This window comes from Mycteria americana, chromosome 11 (genome assembly GCF_035582795.1).
Source record: "Mycteria americana isolate JAX WOST 10 ecotype Jacksonville Zoo and Gardens chromosome 11, USCA_MyAme_1.0, whole genome shotgun sequence".
NCBI classification, from domain to species: Eukaryota; Metazoa; Chordata; class Aves; order Ciconiiformes; family Ciconiidae; genus Mycteria; species Mycteria americana.
The window spans coordinates 5,756,254-5,778,399 of NC_134375.1; the positions used below are offsets into that span (position 1 = coordinate 5,756,254).

The following is a 22,146-nucleotide window of genomic DNA, read 5'->3' on the forward strand; positions in this document are numbered from 1 at the left end:
GGTGCCGAAAGACAAGCCGGTGGGGAAGAAGACCGGCCTGGCTGAACAGAGAGCTTTGGCTAGAACTCAGGAAAAAGAGGAGAGTCTATGACCTCTGGAAGAAGGGGCGGGCAACTCAGGAGGACTACAAAGGTGCAGCGAGGTTGTGCAGGGAGAAAATTAGAAGGGCCAAAGCCGAGCTAGAGCTCAATCTGGCTGCTGTAAAAGACAACAAAAAACACTTCTTCAAATACATTAGCAGCAAAAGGAGAGCTAAGGAGAATCTCCAGCCTCTATTAGACGGGGAAGGGAACATAGTGACCAAGGATGAGGAAAAGGCTGAGGTACTTAATGCCTTCTTTGCCTCAGTCTTTAATAGTAGGGCCAATTGTTCTCTGGGTACCCAGCCCCCCAAGTCGGAAGACAGGGACGGGGACCAGAATGGAGCCCCCATAATCCAGGGGGAAAAGGTTAGGGACCTGCTACACCACTTAGACACTCACAAGTCTATGGGGCCTGATGAGATCCACCCGAGAGTACTGAAGGAGCTGGCAGAAGTGCTCACCAAGCCCCTTTCCATCATTTACCAGCAGTCCTGGCTAACTGGGGAGGTCCCGGCTGACTGGAGATTAGCAAATGTGACACCCATCTACAGGAAGGGCCAGAAGGAGGACCCGGGGAACTACAGGCCTGTCAGCCTGACCTCGGTACCAGGAAAGCTGATGGAGCAGATCATCTTGAGTGCCATCACATGGCATGTAGAGGGTAACCCAGGGATCAAGCCCAGCCAGCATGGGTTTAGGAAAGGCAGGTCCTGCTTGACCAACCTGATCTCCTTCTATGACAAGGTGACCCGCCTAATGGATGAGGGAAAGGCTGTGGATGTTGTCTATCTAGACTTCAGTAAAGCCTTTGACACGATTTCCCACAGCATTCTCCTGGAGAAACTGGCTGCTCATGGCTTGGACGGGTGTACTCTTCACTGGGTAGAGATCTGGCTGGACAGCCGGGCCCAAAGAGTGGTGGTGAATGGAGTTTACTCCGGTTGGCGGCCGGTCACAAGCGGTGTCCCCCAGGGCTCTGTGCTGGGGCCAGTTCTGTTTAATATCTTTATCAATGATCTGGACGAAGGGATCGAGTGCACCCTCAGTAAGTTTGCAGATGATACCAAGTTGTGTGAGAGTGTTGATCTGCTTGAGGGGAGGAAGGCTCTGCAGAGGGACCTGGACAGGCTGGATCCATGGGCTGGGGCCAATTGTATGAGGTTTAACAAGGCTCAGTGCAAGGTCCTGCACTTGGGCCACAGCAACCCCACGCAACGCTACAGGCTTGGGGAAGAGTGGCTGGAAAGCTGCCAGGCAGAAAAGGACCTGGGGGTGTTGGTTGACAGCCAGCTGAATATGAGCCAGCAGTGTGCCCAGGTGGCCAAGAAAGCCAATGGCATCCTGGCTTGTATCAGAAATAGCGTGGCCAGCAGGACTAGGGAAGTGATTGTGCCCCTGTACTCGGCACTGGTGAGGCCGCACCTCGAATACTGTGTTCAGTTTTGGGTCCGTCACCGCAAGAGAGACATTGAGGGGCTGGAGCGTGTCCAGAGAAGGGCAACGAAGCTGGGGAAGGGTCTGGAGCACAAGGCTGATGGGGAGCGGCTGAGGGAACTGGGGTTGTTTAGCCTGGAGAAAAGGAGGCTGAGGGGAGACCTTATCACTCTCTACAACTACCTGAAAGGAGGTTGTAGAGAGGTGGGGTCGGTCTCTTCTCCCAGGTAACAAGTGACAGGACAAGAGGAAACGGCCTCAAGTTGCGCCAGGGGAGGTTTAGACTGGATATGAGGAAATTTTACTTCACTGAAAGGGTTGTCAAGCATTGGAACAGGCTGCCCCGGGAAGTGGTTGAGTCGCCATCCCTGGAAGTATTTGAAAGACGTTTGGATGAAGGGCTTACGGACATGGTGTAGTGGTGGTCTTGGCAGTGTTAGGTTTATGGTTGGACTCGATGATCTTAAAGGTCTTTTCCAACCTGTGCGATTCTGTGATTCTGTGACCAGTGCAGAGGCATTCAAATGAATCCTACAGGATGCTCAAGCACACGTGCGTTCAGATCAGCCACATAAACAGTTTCCTTTCCTATGTTGGGCCACCTGCGACATTTCGGTGCCCTCCTGAGGTCCTGTGCTGTGCCCCGGCCACCCACCACGTCTGAGCGGGTGGGATGCGTGAGCCCAGGCCAGGCTCAAAGGTCGCTTCTGTCCCCTGTATCGGGGAGCCCAGAACCGGAGGCAGTACTGCAGAGGCAGCCTTGCCGGTGCGGGCACAGAGAGGAAGGATCACCTTCCCCGAGCTGCTGGCAGCGCTCCCCGTGCCGGGGGCCGGAGCAGAGATTTCCCTTGGCCAGGGCTGGAGCCCTGGAGTCGCACTGCCTGAACAGCGCCTTTCGGCCAAGAGTGCCACCTCGACGGCTGCCCCGGGGGGCCTGCCATTGGACTCTGCACTTGCCGCAGGAGCAGCCGCCCCGGTTACGCGGGTGCCGAGGGCTCGGGCCCCCGCCTCGGCGCTTCACACCCACCCCTGTGAGGCGGTGGCCGTCTCAGAGTGGGTGGCAGGTGGCCGAGGGCGTCCCTGTCCGTATTTGGCGCGCACGCAGGCCAGCGGTGCTGATGTCACAGCGGCCACTGTGACCCGTGCGGGGGCAAGGCCACAAAAAGGAACGCTGGGCTCAGGCCGTGCATCAGGGCGACCTGGTGAGGTGAGGAGAGGGCAGGGGATGGACGGGGCTTGCGCGGGGCTGCCGAGGGAGGAGGGGGGCCCCACGCCTCGGGGCTCCGGGCCTGTGCTGCAAGCTCACCCGCGTCTCGCTTCTCCCTCACCCGCGCCCTGCTTCTCCCTCAGAGTCAGCAGAGGAGCATTTGGAGGAGACACCCCAGCGCTGCTGGGACAGGGACTCTCCAAACGCTCACCGTTGACGTGCGCCATGTCTGCAAGGAAGCGGCAGGCCCCCGACTCGATGGAGCAGGGTGAGAGCAAAGTATCCCTCCCGAGGCCTGGCAGAGGGCGTGTCGGGGTGGTCAGCGTGGGGCCGAGAGCGGTGGCAGGGGGAGGCAGGAGCTCCCCAACCGCCCCGGGGCAGGGCCCCTCCTTTCCTCAGCAAGCGGGGCCCCGGCTGGGCACTGGGCACCTGCTGGGACGCCCGTGCCTGCAATGCCCCCTTCCTCTCCAAGGCCTCCAGCCCTGCCCATCAGCCAGCTGGGCAGGGACAGAGCAGGCCCTCGGGGGCAATCCCTCGGGGACGCGTCCCCCGGCCCCGCAGAGGTGCTCGTTCCCGCTGCCATTTGCTCTCTCCCCTCCAGCATGCATGCTGTGTCGCCGGGCAGAGGCTGACCCAGACACCTGCGGGCACAAACTGGAGAAGCAAGGGATCTGTGCCCATGAGTTTTGCCTGGTGAGTTCCTCTGGGGCTCCGCAGCTCCAGCTTTCCGACAGGCAGGGCCTGCCACACTCTCCTCATCATCTCCTCGTCTTTTCTCTTCTGCAGTTTTTTGCCAACAAGCTTTTTCAGCAAGGGAGTAGGGATGGAGTTCGCCTTAAGGATATTAGACGCACGATCGCCCGGGCAGCACAGAAGGTGAGGACCTGACAAGAACAGGGAGATTTGTGCCAGGAGAGGTCTGCAGGAGCTTAGCCCAGACCCCGAGAAAGAACTCCCAGCCCTTCCAACCAGCTCTGGGACAGAAGTCTTGCTCCCAGCAGCTCCGCAGAGGCTCCAGCACAGGCGCCTCGACCGCCAGGCGGATCTGCGGGCTGTGACCCAGCAGCGGCCACGTCCTGCGCCCTGCCCGGAGGTGTGGGGCTGCCTGTGGAGGCCCTGAGGCTGCCGCTGATGGGGGCTGCTCTGCTCCTTCCAGCACTGCTTCGTCTGCGGCGAGAGCGGGGCCACCATCACCTGCTGGGAGACGGGCTGCGACCGCAGCTTCCATCTGCCCTGTGCCGTGGAAGGTGGATGCATCACCCAGTTCTTTGGGCTCTACAGGTAAGGGCAGCCGGCCCTCATGGGGAAGGCTCCTTGCCTTCAGTCCCCTTCCTGCCAGCATCAGGCAAACAACAAAGGAACCCGCAGTGACACTTCCCAGCAGCCAGTCACAGGCAGAGCCTGTGCCGGGCAAGGTCTAGGGCTCCTTCACACCTGCTCTCCCCTCCTCACCGCCACCGGGGAAGGACCCAGCACTTCTCACCTCACCCATCCCTTTCCTCTTCCCCCCAGGTCCTTCTGCTGGGAGCACCGCCCAGAGCAGGCAGTGGAGGCGGCTCCAGAGGAGAACACCACCTGCCTCATCTGCCTGGAACTTGTGGGGGACAGAAAGTCCTACAGCACCATGGTGTGCCCAGCGTGCAAACACGCCTGGTTCCACAGGGGCTGCATCCAGAATCAGGCTATGCACGCTGGCTACTCCTGTTTCTGCTGCCCGCATTGTCAAAATGAATATCGATTTCTGATGGAAATGCTCACCATGGGGATTCGAATCCCCAGGAGGTTGGTATTTTTTCTTCCCAGCTCAGAAGTCAGGAGGGTGCAAGCGCTGTGCCATGCCAGGGCCTGCCCTAGCAGTCCTGGCCCTCCGCTGTCCCGTGCCTCTGGGCTTCCGCTTCACGGAGGAGTTGGAAACAGGGCAGGGGGGGAAGAGCAAGGACGCCCTGCGTCCGCCTTATGCCGGGGCAGCAGGGGCTCATCAGGTTTCCTTCCTCCATCAGACAGCCATCATGGGAGAACAGCCACGCATATGCAGGACTAAGTGAGAGGCACAGCCACTGCGATGCCAGTGAGTGCCTTTGTCCAGGAGGCAGGGAGCATGCAGAGGAAGAGGGGTAAGTTGCCAAAGCTGCACCCCGGGGCTCCGCACGGGATCTCTGTCTCGCCAAGGCCTCGAAGCAGAAGGACTAAGAGCAAGAGCTCTGCCGGACAATCCCGTGCTGCGGTCACTTTGTCCTCACAGCCATGAACCCGTTTGCTTCCCCAGGCCCTGGCAACTGCTTCTGTGCTGCTCCTGCGCTGCCGAGGGCACCCACAGACGCTGCTCCTACTCCAGGAACAGCACGGCCAGCTGGGAGTGCGACGGCTGCGCTGGCCTGGGCACCGGTAAGAGGCAAAGCATCCAGGTGCCCCTGGGCAGCGGGTGCCCAGGGCGGGCTTGGCAGAGCCTCTCTGCTCCAGGAGGGCTGGGGCCACCGCTCTGGCCTATCCTGCCGCAGGGCCTGGGGGGCCGTGCCCTTGACCCTCCTGCTTCCGTTACAGCCTCCAGTGCCAGCTCGGAGCTCGCTGGCCCCAGCACTGCCAGCCAGTCAGGATCGGGGCCTTCCCGTGGCTCCCCGGCACCGGAGACCACCAGCCCCAGCCCCAGCAGCCACGCGGCATCGGGGCAGTCTCTCGCATCTCCGGCACCGGAGACCAGCAGCCCCAGCAGTGGCAGCCAGGCGGCATCGGGGCTATCCCACAGCTCCCCAGCACCGGAGACCAGCAGCCCCAGCGCTGCCAGCCAGTCAGGATCGGGGCCGTCCCATGGCTCCCCGACACCCAAGACCAGCAGCCCCAGCACCGGCAGCCAGGCTGCATTAGGGCCGTCCCGTGGCTCCCCAGTGCTTGAGGGCAGCAGCTGCTCCAGCCCATCTGGGCCCGACCGCATGCGAAACCGCTCCCGGTTGAACCGTCGGGCCCAAACTCCCTACAGCCGGCCCAGCAGACGCCGTGACAGCAGCCACGCACCAGCACCGAGTGCTGAGAGCAGCACCCCCAGCCAGGCAGCGCTGGGGCTGTCCCATGGCTGCCCGGTACCTGAGACCAGCAGCCCCAGCACTGCCAGCCAGCTGCCATCGGGGTCCTCCTACGGCTCTCCAGCACTTCAGGGCAGCCTCTGCTCCAGCCCCCCTGGGCCTGAGCGGGTGCGAGACCGCTCCCGCTTGCAACGTCGGGCCCAAACTCCCTACAGCCGGCCCAGCAGACGCCGCGAGAGCAGCCGCGCGCCAGCGCCAAGCGCTGAGAGCAGCACCCCCAGCCAGGCAGCGCTGGGGCCGTCCCACGGCTCCCCGGTACCTGAGACCAGCAGCCTCAGCACTGCCAGCCAGCTGCCATCGGGGTCCTCCTGTGGCTCCCCAGCACTCAAGAGCGGCAGACGCTCCAGCTCCCCCGGGCCCGTGCGGATGCGAGACCGCTCCCGCCTGCAACGTCGGGCCCAAACTCCCTACAGCCGGCCCGGAGGCCGCCGCGGGACCAGCCGTGCGCCGTCCCCGAGTGCTGGCCCTGATCCCCCTCCACCGGCACAATAAAGTTGGCCGTTAATCTCTGCACTGGGAGATTCCACGCTTGTTTGTTGGCTTCCTCCTCCTCCTCCTCCTTCTCCTCCTCCTCTCCCTTTCTCGAGGGGCAGCGTTAGGGGCTGGGCCCACAGGGTTGTCTTCTCCCTGCAGCTTGGCAGCACCTTCCCCAGACCTCCCTCCCTGCGGGCTGGCCTTGGCCGGCTGCCCAGCACCACGGCCATGTGCTCCAGGCCTCGCTGGCCCCGCAGCCTGCTCCGTTTCCCCGGGCGAAGTTCACACCCACCCCGGGACCGGCGCTCTCTGCCCCTGCCTCTGCCCCTGCCCCCGGGAGCGCGGCCTGGCCTGGCACGGCCTGAGCGCAGCGCGGGTCCCGCGGCTCGGCCCGCCCGGCGCCGCCGCCCGTCTCCCGGCAACGCGGGCCGCGCCCGCCCGCCCGGCATGGCCCTCTCGGCTCGCCGTAGCGCGGCGGCGGTGGCGGCGCGGCCGGGCCGGCGGTGAGTGCGGCGGCCCCCGGGCCTGGGCCGCCCCGGGTTCCTCCATGCCCGGCCCCGATAGTGCTGGAACCCCGCTGGGCCCGGCCCGGGGGCTGCTCCTGCCGCCGCGGGGCTGGGGAGCGGGCAGGAGGCTCTCGGTGGTGCGGCCGGTCTCGGGGAGTGCCGTCCGGTTTTGGGGGGGGAGGCGTCCGATTGGGGCGTGCCTCCGCGCCGGGGGGGGGGGGGTGTCTGAGGTTTGGGGGCTGTGGGCAGGTCTGGGGCGCCCCCGGCTTTGGGGGCGTTGGCGGGCACGGAGGGTGTCGCTGGGCTTGGGGCGGTGTCTGTGGCTGCAGGGAGGTGTCCAGTTTAGGGGTGTCGCTGGGTTTGGGGGTATCGCTGGGCTTGGGGCGTGCCGCCAGCCGCGGGGGTGCTGCCGGCTGTGGGACGTGCCTGGTTTTAGGGTCGGTTCCTGGATTTGAGCAATGCTGCCCGGTATTTCGGGTTGGGGGTGCTGCCGGGTTGGGGGTGCTGCGGAGACCCGTGCTGGTGGTTAACGCAGAACAGTTTTCCGGGCGGCGCGGGGATCTCGCCCGCCTGGCTGTCTCCGTGCCGGCTTCATCCCCGCTGCCCTGGCGAGAGCGGGAGCGCTTGGTTGGCAGTTGCCGGACAAAGCTGTGTTTGCTGGCCCAGCTTCTCGGCCTCTTCACCTGCCTCCAGTCGGCTCAATTTGAGATCTGGCTTCCCCCGCGTTGTTTGTTCTGCCCTTCTGCTGGAAGCTGCTTGCCATTGCCCAGAGAAGGGAGCTTAAGCCGTGGCCAGGCTCAGAGCCGAGTCTCTTTGCCAGAGCTGCTGGGGCCGGTTTTGTGAATCGCACACGGGAGCAGCGAAGGGGCAGATGCGTGCGTCCCTGCTCTGCCCTTTCTCTGACCTGTTGAAAGCAGCATCTGCTCCAACCAAAAAAAACCCCCGGCACTGCAGCAGTGCCATCAGTGCATCTCATACGGTGCCGGTGTGGCCATGCTGCGCTCTCTGCTTGGGCATTCAGGCTGTTTCAGCAGTGCAGGTACTGGGCCAGCCACCCTTGGGAAGAGCTAGAGGCACTCCCCGCCACCCTCGGGTGTTTTTAACTTGTCCTGACAGGCAAAATCATGTCTCTCACGTTTAGAGAACTTTTAGGATAGTGCACATTGTGCTCTCTGCTTTGGTACTAAGTGATGTGGTTCTGTTTATAGTTTGATTGTTTTAGTCCTTGTTTTGAGTCTCTGATGCAGATCGTTCGGGGCCATTGATCCAGGCTGGTTTTTGCTTTGTCCCTGCGATTTCGCTCAGCAGTGCTGCAGGAGGGACGCTGGGCAGTGCTGCTCCACTGCTGGATGCTGGGGTGGCCCTGAGGAAAGGGGCTTTAGGAAATCCATTCCCGAGTCTAGCTAAAGCTCCAGTGATCTTCTGCCAGTGGAGCTGCCGTGGCATTTGTGTCACCTGGCAAGTGCACTAACTTTTCTTGGGTTTCTGCTCTGTATGAGATTGCCGGCAAGCACTTAATTCCAGCAGCCTTTGCTCCTGTTGCATCTTCCTGTGTCACAAAGTGGTTTGTCAGACAACTGTCCAGTGAACGAGAGAGACTTCCAGTGATGGTCAGCTATCGGGGCAATCAGAAACAGGAGAGGGGTGTAGCCTAACATTTTGAAGCTGGATGGAACTAGCAACTTGAATTTATTCTTTTTGTCCTGGCACATGTCACATCAGCTCTGATAGCATCCTTTGCATTCTAGTGATACCAGGAAGGGTCATGAATCTTTAGTCTCATGGCAAGTTTTCACCTGTAAACACTTCTGCGTAGTTCTACCTGCGTCTGCTTTTGTCCCTAAAAAACCGACAGCTGGGTCTTTTGCTTTGTAGTCAATGATATTCTTTTGTAGTCCAGTTCATCTGCATTTGTTTCATTCCTTCTCCCTCTCTCTCTGTTTTGGATAGCAGAATAATCTAATAACCTGTTAAACAGAAGATTAACCAGGTGCGTATTCCTGTCTTAAAGAATACAGTGTGGGAGAGAAAGGCAGAAGTGTCTCATCAGAACACGAGTAGAAGTGCGATGTGGTTGCCAGTTCCAGCGGTGTTTGGCAGCGGTGGTAGCTGCGGCCCTGTGCTGGCTCAGTGCTTCTGGCTCAAACTCGGTGCGAAGGTTGCCTGTGTTTCTGGCTTGGTTCTGCCTGTGGGGCCTGCCTGCTTTGGTTGGAGTGGGGCCTGTGTGGTTGTCTGGAGTGTGGCTCCAGACACACTCCAGCCTTGTCTGCTTTGGGAAGATTTTGAGCTGTTGGACAGGTGGGACTGAGAGCAGGGTTGGCAGTTAGTTGGCTTTGGGCTCCTGTATGATGTCATTAGTGCAAGGACTCCGGCTATTTTTTGGCTTATCCCTGTTGTTCAATCCAGGTACATCAACCTCCAAGAACGGGAGAAGTCCAAAGGCAGCATCCTCCCCAGCAAGTTTTGTTCTAGGCGTCTGTCCGTCTTATGTCCACTCTGGAAGTGGTGCCTGTGAAGAATGACGTCGAGAGGTGCTGGGACTGCTTTTTCGAGGAAGAACTACAGGCTGAGCACCGAGCCAGAGAAGTCCAAGGTCACAGGTATGGGCCTGTTCGTGCCGTGTAAAAGCAGGACCACTGTGGATCGGGTGAGTGCCCCTTGCCTCACTTGAGATCAGCTGCCTTCCAGTTGCAGTTACCTTGCTGATGTGAGGTGTGGTGGGGCTGAAACTGAGCAAATCCCTGAACTGAGGTGAGGTTTTGGGAGGGACGTTCCTGTAGTACTAAGGACTCCAGAAGCTCACGTCACAGTGCCCTTTCTTCAGCACACAGCCCTGCCTCATGAGGCTGGAGAATGTCACGTTGCCTGCCTTTGTCCCATCTGATTCAGGGAGTTCCCCTTCCAGGATGAACAGCTTGTCAAGTTCTCAGAATAATACTTTTCTGGAAAATTTTGGTACCTGCTAGGCAGTCTGTTTTCTCTTGGACTCACCAATCCAGCAGAAGTGTGCTTATGAGATCACAAATCTGGCATTTGAGGGCACCGTTGCACCCAGAAATAAAGCATGCTGCATCAATGTGACACTAGGGATTGTTTTGCACGATGAAAGCTAAAGTGAGGCATACATCATTAAAGAGGGCTGTGGGTTAGACGAGATGAACTGCATCTGCAAGCCCTTCTATCTCACCATCTTCTAGTGCAGTTAAGAGATGTAGGTACTTAAAATGTTCCAGGTATGAACAGGACATCAGGAATTGCAATAGTGATAAGATTTTTATTTTTATTTTTATTTTTTGGAAATGAAATTGGATTCCCACCTCCAGCTTTTGAAGTTACTTTATCTGGAAGTAGTACAGCAGGATTCCTGAGGATGTAGTTCCACCTGTGGGGACCAATTTATAGCTTTATATCTGCTATCGTAGAGCGGCTCAAATTGGAAAGAGCCCTTGTTGTGGAGATGCACCCCATAATGCTGGACTCTAGGGCTGCTAGTGAAGACACTAGGATGGTGAATGACTTTTGAAGCTGCGTTTTCCACTGTGTTGATCTGCAAACTTGAACATCGTTTTCCCATAGTTACCAGTTTCTTGCTTGTACACGAAATTAATGTTTGAGTTTACCTCCTGACTCCCTAAGCTTATTTCCTTTCTGTTTTTCACAAGGGATCGTGAACAGCAGGCTGCTGAATGATTATCTGCATCGCATCTTTACCAATGCTGATGGGAACCAGCCTGCAGCTGCTTACAGGTATCGGACTTCTTCTCATTCACTACTTGGCAAGCGATGCTGTATCAGTCCCCAGATATATAACACTGCGGTGAAAGGAAAGATCTTTTAGTGCCACACAGTGATCTTTGTTAAAAGCACAGCAGCACCGTGTTACAGAAATTACTTCTCAGTCTTGTCCTTCAATGGCTTTTTCAAATTGCAGGGCTTGCTGGGAAGGATTCTTCAGAATTTTTTGCATGAAAAGCCCCATATACAAAATCACTAGGCAATATTTCTGAAATAAACAGGCAAGTAGGCATTCACCTTATTATTCCCTCTTTGTGTAAGGGACACTTTCCTGTTCCCTCTTTATGTGTAAGGAAGCGCAAAATGCACAGGTTTTAGGTACAGTAATGAAAAATAAGTCATCAGTGCCCTGTAAACTAAAAGCAAGGCTATTATCGATATATGGAATAGCATACATTTCTCAGGCTGTGGAACTGTTGGTACTTTTATTATTAGGAGTCACCAAAGGAAAAGAAACACAAAATTCCTCTTTAGTGTCTGTTTTCGTCTATTTGTTTTCAGTTCTCCTTTACCTTGTAGCCCAGAAACTTGTAGCTTTGGATGAGAAAAATTTCCCTTGCATTTAGCTCTTTTGCCAGAGGCAAGTCAGACAGGTTCAGGGCAGGTAGAGCAAGGGAGGCATGTAGCTCCTGCTGGGTGGTGGTGCTGCAGAGTGGCTGGGGTCACATTCCACGGGCTATACTTAGTACTGCCAGCTCAAATGTGAGCTCAGAGTTGCTAAAAATAGCTCTTGGCCCTCTCTGCTCTTGGTGAGCTAGGGTTATGGCAGGGGGGAGGCAAAGTGGGTCATGTTACTTTGCCACGAGCTGTCCTGCCAGCGTGCCTTGGAATATTCCATCTGCCTGAGCATTTTGGTTTTCAGTATTTCTCTTTGCCTGATTAATGACGTGAAAGCGCAGAACTGATAGTTTGTTGGACTGGTCTCTCTCTTTCTGTTTTTCCTGCCTTCCACCCTTTTCCCTGGACTGGGCTATTTGGTAGAAAGCCCAGTAGCAGTCAAATAGGTCTTGAAAATAACATTTGCCATATAAGAGCAACTTTTATGGTATGACATCTTGTCTTCAGAGGCCTAAATTCCTCATGAGGAGCTTGCTGCAGACATCTCTCTGGCTGTCTCATGCTCTTCTAACCTCCTTCCAGAACTCCTCCTCCATGCTAGCTGCTGATTAAGCTGCTTTGCTGAAGCCACCCTCTCTCATGCCAACCAGAACTGATTCTCTGATTCCACTTCGGTGCATCTTCACATCCATCAGGCTTTCAAAAGGTCTCTCACCACAGTCTTAGGGAAACCCCTAGTCCTGGAGAAGGGGGAAGTTGTTCCACAGATGGCTTTGGAAACGGGAAGCAGGGATAGGAACAACTAGTGGCTCTCACAGTAAAAGGAGGTCCTGCGGGGGTCCCTCAAAGGCCTGCAACATGACCTGTGTTGTTCCGTGTATCCGTGGGAGACTTGGAAAGGGAGAGAGCATGAGGTGGGAAAGTTTGCTGCTGTTAAAAGACTATTTAGAGCAATGTAAAGGTAAGGTAGCTGTGATAGTGGCTGGATAGTGAAATGGTCTTATGAAACTCAGTGTAGGGAAATGTAAAGTGACGCATTGAAAGGGGAACAGCCTCAACATTGTGCATAAAATGATGGGCCCTGGGCTGATTTTTACTGCATAGGAATGAGATTGGGGTGGGAATACTAAGTCAGAAAAAGAAAGTAGGAAGTTAGGAGTTGTTAGGAAAGGTATGTAGGATAAGGAAAATCATTATGCCACTGAATAGATTTGTGGTTTACCCTCATCTTGAGTATCGTGTGGTTCTGGTTTTGCCGACTCCAAAAGGGTATTTTAGAGCTGCAGAGGTTTTGAGGAAGGGTAAGAGCAAGTCAGATGTCTGGAATGGCTCTTGTACAAGGAACAGCTAAGTTAACTAGCCTTGAAAAGAGGGGAGGGCAGCATGAGAAAGTTCTCTAAAATTGTGGCTCAGAGGGGGTGCATGAGAGACTTCTCCTCAGCATGAAAACAAAATGGTTTTGGCTGTTGTCAGAGAGAGGATGCTGGGCTGGCCTGACCTTTGTCTGAACTGCTACAGCTGCTGGTGTGGTCTTCTCTCTTCTTTTGTAGTACAAAATACTTGGGGAAGAAACGAATCCTGACTTACACCATATTTGTATGATGCTGACTGCAGCAAAGTCGTGGTCCACAGTTGTTGGTAGTACAGATGGTTTCTTCCCGCTGCTGTACTGCAGTACGGTTTCCTTACTGCCACAAAATACTCCGAGCAGACTGAAGACTTTAAGATCCTTTGTTAACTACTTTGCTTGTTCACGCTATATTTGGTCCTTGGTTCATTCATTGCCCTAACACGCTGGGCAGCAAATTCCTCAGATTCATGACAGGAAGCACTGATCAACAGAACTTCCCGGTTCACATCTCGCAGCGCAGGACTGTGCGGACACGTGTCTGGGCTGCAACTGTTTAAAACTTGGAGACTGATTTTTTTTTAAGAGCTCCTGTGCATGTTTATTCCCTAGAAAGCACCTGACGTTCCAGAACCTGCAGGAGCACCTTGACCGATTGCTAGCAGAGGAGAATGGCTCCGAAGACAGTCGAGGTAGGAGACACTGAGTATCTGTCCAATTTGTGCTTCTGCTTGGGCTGCTTAATTGGGAGGACAAGTTGTATCATGAAAGGCAGTTCCCTGAGTGAGCATTGTTCTGCCCTCCTGTGCTCTAATTTATTACACCTTTAAATCCTGCCTGTGAACAGGCTCATCAGCCAGCCCTGGAGCAGGTCTGCCTGCAGATGGAAGAAGCATATTCCCAGGCGAAAATGCCTGGAAAAGCAGTTTGGGGGCAAATGTTGGAGGTATTTCACTGATAATGATATGCAGAGCCATTGCTGTGACCAGCAGTGTGCAGTGCTATCCTCGGTGGGAAATGCAGAGGCTTGTTGACAGTTTTTACATACTGGTCTCCACTGTAGGTATTCACTTTGGGCCTCAGGCTGTTGCCTGTATTCTTGCTAGTATCCGTTTCCCTGAATGAGTCAGGATGTGGCAGGATACAATCTGGCTCCTCTCCTAAAAAGAAGAATTTTTCTTGCTGGCTGCAATCAAAGTGTGATATGTTGGCCAAACATTTGCCTCAGAGTTTAGTTTGGTCTTTGAATTTTGCCAAAGTAAAGTTTTCAGGCGATACGGAAAACTTAACATATGACCTGAATGCTGCATAGCTAGGACCTTGTGTGTTGCTGTGAAAACTTCCTTTTAAATCTCAGTTGTGTCTCTTCTCCTGAGGTTCTCATGGTCTAACACGGGTAACACTATTTTAGTCTTTCTCCACTGTAGCAGAATCCAGGTGCTGTTGTAGTCTGGCTGGAGGCACTCATCAGGTATACTGTTAAATCCTGCACAGCTTTTCCTAACAGGTTTTCTGCAACTGTTGTTTCAGATCAGGTAGTAGAGGGCCGGCTTGGGCCCTCTACTGTGGTGTTGGACCACACGAGTGGTTTCGAGGGGCTCCTGCTGGTCGATGATGACTTACTTGGGGTGAGTGTGATGCTGGGTGCAGCAGAAAATGGTCTTGTGGGACTAAAAGCACTTTGGGCTTCTTGGTTTGTTCTTCATAACAACCCTGTTACTGGCTTCGTAGCGTGTTGTAAACAGAGTCTACCCAGAAAGCTGCAGGATCCTGGAGGAAACGAGCTCTCCTGGGAAAAGGTCTAGCAGTGCCCCTAAGTCTCAGCAGGCTCTGAGTAGAGCTGTGAGGAGGTGAAAGGATTACCCTGGCCCAGGGGCTCACTGAAGAGCTTGGCTAAGCAGAGGAAAGGCCAGCAGCCAGCTTTCCTGTCCCTCCCTCCAGCAGACTGCCTCTTCCTTCCTTCCTTCTGGTCTTCTCTAATGGTGGCGAGAGGCTGAAGCTGAGGCTTTCCTTTCTCCTTTGTTTCCACTAGCTCCCTGCTTGCTCCTTAGCTGATGTTCCTCATGCAGAAAATCAGCTGAAAGAATCCACTGGAATTTAAGCCTTCCTAATTGAGTAATTTCTACACCCCTTTCACCCCTTCACTGAGCATGCACATCCTGTGCTCATTCCCTCCTTAATCTATGTATCCTTTTTTACCTCTAGCAGAGGAGGCTGCCCTGGGCTCCCCTCTCCCGTTAACCACCCGCTGTAGCTTACCTTGGCTGTACCCAGAACTTACCCTTGTATCGGATCAGACTGGCTTGCCTGTGAATTCCTTGTTGCTACCTTCATCTCTTCTTCATGGTCTGTCCTGAGATTGAGAGAGTCAGGAGTTAACAGGGTTCAGTTTCTGGGCAGCATGTTACCTGCCAGTCCTGGGCCTTAGTCTGGACACCCTGAATCTATAGTTTTGTTCTAACTTGTCCAGGATTCAGGCACCTTTCCTATATAATAGTCACTTTTGTATACCTGTCACAATTCACTGGGAATCTGTCACCACGTTGCCCTTGTACTGCTGCCGTGCTGCATGCTTCACTGGGGTTTAAGTACAGGTGAGCTGTGGGGAGGACCTGGGTGGTTCCTCAGGGCCTGTCGGCTCCAAGTACAGCTGCTGGGGTGGGGAAGATGTCCTGTCTCTTCCCTACACTGTGCTTGTGATTAGCTCTCCATCTTGCTTTGGTTTTGAGGGCTAGGACGGAGGGAATGGGTACCGCTGAGCAAAACTCTTTTGTCTGACTTTAAAATATCTTTTGTTTGTTGGTCCAGGTGATTGGCCACAGTAACTTTGGCTCCATCAGGGCCACGACGTGTGTGTACAAAGGTAAGGAGAAAAGCAGGCGATGGTTTGAGAAAAGACCCCAGGAAGGGTGTGTGAAGAGATACACAACTAGAAAGCTCTTGAATATGCTGCAGTTCCGGATCTCGAGCCCCCTCTTCCCCAGCTCATCCACTGACTTTTCCAGGAAGTCAGAAGGATGGAGGGAGTGAAGAGGTGGGAGGGGAACGCTGGGGCTGTCCCGAAGCTCCTTTGTGTGCCACATTCTTTTCTGTGGGAGCAGTGTCAAGTTCTGCTTCTCTAACAATGAGCAGGGGTTTATTGTGTGGCATCTCTTTTTCTTTCAGGGAAATGGATTTACGAGGTGCTCATCTCCTCCCAGGGACTCATGCAGATTGGCTGGTGTACTCTCAACTGCAGATTTAATCAGGAGGTAGTGTAACTGCTGCACGTGGCACGGGGCTGCTCTGTGTTCCTCCACTGCTTTTTAGGTCAGTGTGGAACATCACGTTGGTGCTGTGCTCCTGCCCTGCTGGCATTTTATGCCCAGCACACACGCTAGAAATACCAAGTCTGCTGTTTTAAAAATCTTTACTAGACTTTCTGGTCTGTGTTCACTGAATGGTGCACAGTGTGAAAGCCTGGCACGCTGGGTGCGTTGCTGTGCTCTTGCTGCACGTAGCCACTGCTATGTGTTGATCTTCAGCTGGCGTCTTCTCCAGAGGGTGTGTGGGTCTGCAGTGCTGGCAGCCTGTCTCTTGGGACGGCCCTCAGCAGCTGGCGCTATGGGGCTTTTTTGCCCAGGAGAGGCAGGCCCAGGCCAGCTCTTCTCAGGCAGCGGTGGGATGTTTGATGCTGGGAAGGGACGTCAGCTGCAGAGTTTCACTAACTTGCCACTCTGCCACACTGGGAGGGGAGGTGACAGGCATCCTGGGGGGTTGCTTTGACAAAGTTTGGAAGTGTGGTATGCCAGTATTCTTCTTCTGACCCAAAAATGAGTAGGGAATGGTGTATTTCTCTGAACCAAAGATCACAGCCCATTGGATTCACTCCTAGAGTGAGGGCTTTTCCCAGACAGAGCATGTGTGCTGTCAGCTGCTTTCCCTGTCTGCTGGTCTCCCCCTTAAAGCTGCTTTTGCAATGAGGGCGATCCTTTATGCTTGGTCTGGTCTGAGTCTCCTCTTTCATACTTCGGTGCAGGAGGGAGTTGGAGATACGCCAGATTCATATGCATATGATGGAAACAGGGTGCGCAAGTGGAACGTGACTACTACCAACTATGGCAAAGTGAGTAGCTGTCCTCCCAGGAACGGGATGTAGAGTAGGGAGAAGAAAGCAGGTGGCTCCTCCTGCTCGCTGGATTCTGCTGGGCCCTGTGAAATGCCCTCAAGCTGTCCTCTCTGCTTCAGCCTGCTCTTGAGGAGGCTGTGTGCCAACAATTGTCTGTACTTTAGGGGTGCTGGACATGCTATGTGGGTGCTTTGTTTAGCAGCCCCAGCAGACTGATTCCCAGCATAGTGCTGCTGTTGGTCTCTGGAAGGCTCTGGTCCTCTGTAGCACATCAGAGGATGAGGTAGTGCTGGGATAAATATAAGTTTGATCCTGTGCACATTCCTCGTGCTGGAGGGGAAAAAAAGATCCCAATCAGTGGGTTATGTGCAGCTTCCAGAAGTGTCTGAGAATGCTATGTGAGCTGCTGTGAGAAGGAACTCTCTCTTCTTCAACCCGGAATCACAAGGGATTGGTTGGGTTGCAGTCTTTCTTCTGGATATATGTTTAACCTTTTCTTTCCCTTTACTGCAGTCTTGGGCAGCAGGAGACATCGTCAGCTGTCTGATAGACCTTGATGAGGGCACCATTGCTTTCTGCTTGTAAGCATCTTTGCCCAGTTCCCTGCTTTGTTGATGTCTGTGTGTAACATGAAGGTTTCCTCACTGCTCAGCAGGTTGCTGAGCCCTATTTCTGCCCTCTCCCCTTTAAATTCCTTGGTAGTTCCAGCCTTTGCTTTTCTACTTTGTGTTCAGAAACCATCTAAACAGGCTGTTGAGTCTCCTAAGATCAGGTGAGAGCATTAGGCAGAAAGATGTTCAAGCTACAAAGTCTGTGTAAGTTTGCTAGGATTTTGGAGGGGAGGGCATCTCTCGTGATGCTTAATATTACAGTTGGCTGAGCCACACTGATTCCTTTTGTGGCCAGTGTAGACCTTGCCTGTCCTAGATTCACAAGGAGCTGTGGAAAGGCTGATAAATCTCCAGCCTCCAACTCCCATGCACAATGAGCAGAGACCAGCCTGAGTAGAAATTGTTCCCTGGCCCTAAACTACAGCCTGCGACAAGTCAGCCGGAATTAAAGATGGTTAGATGCTCCATGTCATCTTTTGGAGAAGATTAGATTGAAAGCATTATCCTTCTATTTCCACCAACATCAAATGGATGAGGCCAAAAATGTCACCTGCCTTTAAAATGTCTTGCTGGTTAGTTATCTCGTAAGGATTTGGGTTGCCCTTGAAGCTGAGTGGGCTCTGCATATTGTGCAGACTCCAGTGCCTTCCTGTGCTGTCATATGAAAATGGGAGTGTTGCTGTGCTTGCCAGGGCTCTGGCTCAACAAAGCTGTGACGTTTGCATGTGTGCCAGGTTAAGAGTGACAGGAGGCATGACTGACTGATGTGTCTGTGTTGGCAAGTTGCTGGGAGGAGAATGCGGATACCTGGATTGCCCAGTTGACCTCAAAACCCTCCTACTGTGGCTAAAATGTTGTGGGTTTTCCTTCTTTCAGGAACGGCATATCTCTGGGAACCGCTTTTGATAACATCACGAGGGGCACTGGAATGGCTTACTTCCCTGCAATCAGCCTCTCATTCAAAGAGTCCGTTGCTTTTAACTTCGGGAGCCGTCCACTCCGATATCCTTTGGGTGTGGGGAGAGGAGGTCTGAAGGCAGAAGAGCCTGTCCTAAGACCATCCTTGGAGGCTGTAGAATATACATACCTGACTGCAGTTCACTTTCTTCTGTTGGCACTTGTGCTCAGAGCAGGGTCAAGGAGAGAAGAACCGGATATCTCTCAGCTGGAGCAGAACTGCAGGGCACACAAAAATCAGTGCTGGTCCCCGACAGTTTCTGAAATGAGATTTGCTTTCAGCTCTGAATCAGCAGCTACTGCTGCAGCTGGGGGCTGCCTGTTCCCAGGCACTCAGATCCTGCAGAGATCTCGCTCTCCAGTTTTGGAAACGCTAATGCTGCTGTGCTGCTGAGCCTCTTGGCCACTGGTCTCTCCTACCTCCCAGCCATATGGGACCTCTGATACGGTATTAGAGTTGCCTGCTGCCTTCCTGTGCGAGTGCTGAGACCTGCAGCTCCTGTCAGAGCAGTCCTGGGTGTGCCTGCTGATAGCTGTAGTGGAGGCTCGTGGGTCTTTCTGATAAGAGCAGAAGTGTGGTGTGAAATACTTGCTGCTTGCAATATTGAGGAAGTGGGGATAAGAGCTTGTGGCTCATCATCCATTTAGAAGGCACTGTGGTTTGAGCTGTGACTGAGGCATGCGTGGGTATGAAGTAAAATAGAGACACAGTCTTTTCCTTGCACAAACAAAGGAAGTCCTGAAAGGATCAGACCTTAACACTTGCCTACTTATCCAGTGGAAGGTTACCGCCCCTTGCAAGATCCTCCCGTTGCAGACCTAGTGAAGGCTCGCAAGCTGTTAGGCTACTTGAAGAATGTGATCCATATCGGAATAGATGTGACGGTAGGCTAACGTCACTGGGTGGATCTGTGGGGCACCATGCTGGGAAACGTGGTTCTGCACTTCTCAGCACATGCTGGCAGCTCAGTGTTTCTATACACCTGAGAGTCTAAATGCTTGCGTGCTTTTGCATGGGGCGTGCATGTCCCTGGAGCTCTTCAGCTTGCAAAATGGGATTCCTGATAGTTCCAGGACTTAATTTAAGTCATAATGGGCTTTGTTGTTCTCAGTCCTATGAAATTTCATTCCCAGAATGCAAGAGGTGATGTTTGTCAGGGTCAGAACTGCTGGATTTGATTTTGCAGCCTTGAAAGAAGCTTGTTCATATCCTAAACTTTTTACTGATGTCCTGGGGCAGTGATGTGGTGAAATTCTGTCAGGTCTGCCTTGAGAACTATTTTGGCTGTGGCACTGTTCACTAGAAATCATTTTTTTCCACTAAGGTGAGGGATGATCTGTTTATGCCCAAAGCATAGGGAACGCCATCTGCTACAGTCTTGGCTTGAATGGAGGCCTGCTTTACTAGTTGACCTCCTCTGTAGGGATTCCCATTTACAGATTATTATGTACACTTGAACCCTTTTGGAAAAACATTGTCAAGGTGCATGCATGTGCCTGATAGTAGCTGACATCTGGACTGCACTACAGCTCTCCAGAGGCATGGGCCTGGCTGCTTGCCGTCCTAAATTCCCGTGTTCAAGGTTTTTACTACAATCAGGCATGGGACAGCAAACAGTGGCTGCTCCAGGCCTCTGGTTCATTCAGTCGTTGGTGCATGGGTGGATTGGGCTGGTTCCAAGCCATGTGTTTTTCTGGGTTTGTCATTGCAGGAGGGGAAGCTGGTGGAGAAGGACACGTCCATGTGGCAGCTGCAGGGAGAACCCACAGTGTTGATTACATTAGCCCACATCTTCAATTATTTCTCCCCTCTTATGGTGAGTTTTGCCTGCCCATCGCAAGCTTCTGTAGGTTCTTGTTATTGTGCTTGCAAGGGGAGGTAAACCTCGGCTTTAGCTGGGAAGCGACTGCGCCTTGGAGGACTGTTGACCTGGCTCTCTGTCTGCAGTGCAAGGTGTACCTGGTGGAAGATGTGCTCATGACCTTCCTGTTGAGCATCCTTGAGCGAGGAGGGGCAGTGGAGGCCCATCCCCTTATTCAGCAGCTGCTGGATCTCATGTGGCTTCTTATGGAGGTGAGTTGCTAAGGTGCTGGTTCCTCCCCAGGGATCACAGGGAGACCCTGGGAGGTGCTGAGGACAGGAGCCTTCCCTAGAAAATGCTGGTAGTGATCAGCTTCTTTCCCTTCCTGGTAACAAGATCCCTTTTTTTGTGGGAGACCACCCTCTCACCTAGCTCATCTGGCTGCTGCTTCACACCCAGGGAATGAAGGTTGAATGCAGAGTAATTGGTGATGGTGACACTGGCAATGAGCTAACAAGGCATTTCTAAGCTTCTCCTACTGCTAAAGGAACTGGTGATGTTGAATAACTTCCTGCTTCTGGGAACATCAAATTTATCAATAAGAAATGAGTTGGTCTCTTGGATGTTGTTAATGCTTATGTGACTGTGGAGGTCTTAAATGCCGCCATGTGCCCCAAGAGGTCAATCAGAGTGTGCAGGACTGAGGTGGAAATGGCCACTGCACTCTCTCCACCTCCAGCGCTGCTGGGGAAAAACCTCCTCCGACTTCCCATGCCCCTTCCTGTCCGAGCTGGATGAGGTCACTCCTTCCTGGGACCCTTGTTCGAGGCAGCCTTTGCTAGCCACTGGGAAGCTGCGGCTGCTGCTGGGGTCCTGGGGTGATTACACAGAGCCAGTCACTGCCAGGGATCTGCTTGGAGACAGCATGTCTGTCCTTTGGGGTAACCATTAACAGATATGGACACCGGCCCAGACAGCTGTCATAAAAAGTTTAATTGAAAAATGCCATGACCCCCTCAGGCCCATCATCTTAGAAGTGAAGCTGAACACCCTGGTAGGGCTGCTGTGTTTGTGGAAGAGTTGGCTCTCGTCCTGCTGGTTGGCTATGAGTTGGACTCAGAAAGACAGCTCTTCCATCATCACATTTACACAAGAGTACCTTCTTTCCTTTCTGGGTTGGTTCCGCCAACACTGCATATTGGGTAGGTTCAGGGGATAAGAGGATGGGTGACTCAGCCCAACTAAATAGGACCTGGGACTTTGGCTTTTTGGAGATGACTTTTGGGTTAGTTTTACTAGTGCAGAAACTTGTTTCCCTGTAGCAAAGCGATGGCACCATCTTCTGCTTGGACTCTCTCCTGTGGAGTCAGATGGACAAACACTGTGGGTTCAGAGCACCTGCTTTTTCAGTTCAGAAGTGAATGCTTCCTTCCGAGGTCACGCTCCGGGAACTACAGCTGTTCCTGATTCCATGCTGTTGCTGTTCAATGTGTTTCTTATTTTCTCAGGAGTTCAATGTGTTTCTTATTTTCTCAGGAATACGAAGTGCACGAGTGCCTCAAGCAGCTACTGATGTCCCTCCTACGGGCTTACAGGTTCTCCCCCATCATCCCAGACCTGGGATTACAAGTGAGTTGCACTTCTGAATCTGCAGGAATCTGTGACTAGCCAGCTTCTGTTATGTCCCCTTGTCCAAAAGTACACGATGTTTTGGATTTTGCACTTGTTTGATCCAGAGATGGCAGTTCCGTCGCATTGTACCTATTGGAGGGTTGTATCCTCTTCTGTAGATGGAGTCACTTTTGCTTCTCCTGTTTCCCTAGATTCACTACCTCCGGCTCACCATTGCAGTCTTGAAGCATGAGAAATCCAGGAAATATCTACTCAGCAATGTTCTGTATCCTTTATGCCTCCTCTAGTCTCAGTTCTCCCTGCCCTCAATAATGCAGCCAAGGAGATTTCAAGGATCTGCAGGTTCTGGGAGGCAGAAGCCACCCTGTCTTTGAGAGGTCATTTCTGATTTCTCAGGTCTCCTCTGTCTGCCTGACACCATTCTCTACAAAGTCTTGCTTTGAGGAGGGGGAGCAGTGTCTTGTAGTTCACATCCTACTAACACAGAGGACTTAATTTCTACCTGACTGACCTCTCTAATGTCCCTAGAGCAAAAACACATTCAGAGCAGTCCA

The 22,146-nt window shown here is 53.6% G+C and overlaps 1 protein-coding gene across 2 annotated transcripts in view; it reads left to right on the forward strand.

The window, feature by feature from the left end:
- The first annotated feature begins 6,494 nt into the window (after positions 1-6,494).
- Positions 6,495-22,146, forward strand: part of RNF123 (ring finger protein 123) — a 52,154-nt gene continuing 36,502 nt past the window's right edge. Inside the window, exons 1-15 of one of the 2 annotated variants that reach the window (XM_075514312.1) lie at positions 6,495-6,778; positions 9,188-9,381; positions 10,444-10,528; positions 13,095-13,174; positions 14,013-14,110; positions 15,291-15,345; positions 15,648-15,733; positions 16,501-16,587; positions 17,104-17,171; positions 18,078-18,203; positions 18,929-19,043; positions 19,871-19,975; positions 20,107-20,232; positions 21,497-21,589; positions 21,784-21,857. In XM_075514312.1, coding sequence (XP_075370427.1) covers positions 9,300-9,381; positions 10,444-10,528; positions 13,095-13,174; positions 14,013-14,110; positions 15,291-15,345; positions 15,648-15,733; positions 16,501-16,587; positions 17,104-17,171; positions 18,078-18,203; positions 18,929-19,043; positions 19,871-19,975; positions 20,107-20,232; positions 21,497-21,589; positions 21,784-21,857 — 1,280 coding nt within the window. In that variant the 5' untranslated portion in view covers positions 6,495-6,778; positions 9,188-9,299. Of the gene's footprint in view, positions 6,779-7,074; positions 8,772-9,187; positions 9,382-10,443; positions 10,529-13,094; positions 13,175-14,012; positions 14,111-15,290; positions 15,346-15,647; positions 15,734-16,500; positions 16,588-17,103; positions 17,172-18,077; positions 18,204-18,928; positions 19,044-19,870; positions 19,976-20,106; positions 20,233-21,496; positions 21,590-21,783; positions 21,858-22,146 lie in introns of those variants that run through there. The other variant, XM_075514313.1, reaches the window with a different exon arrangement.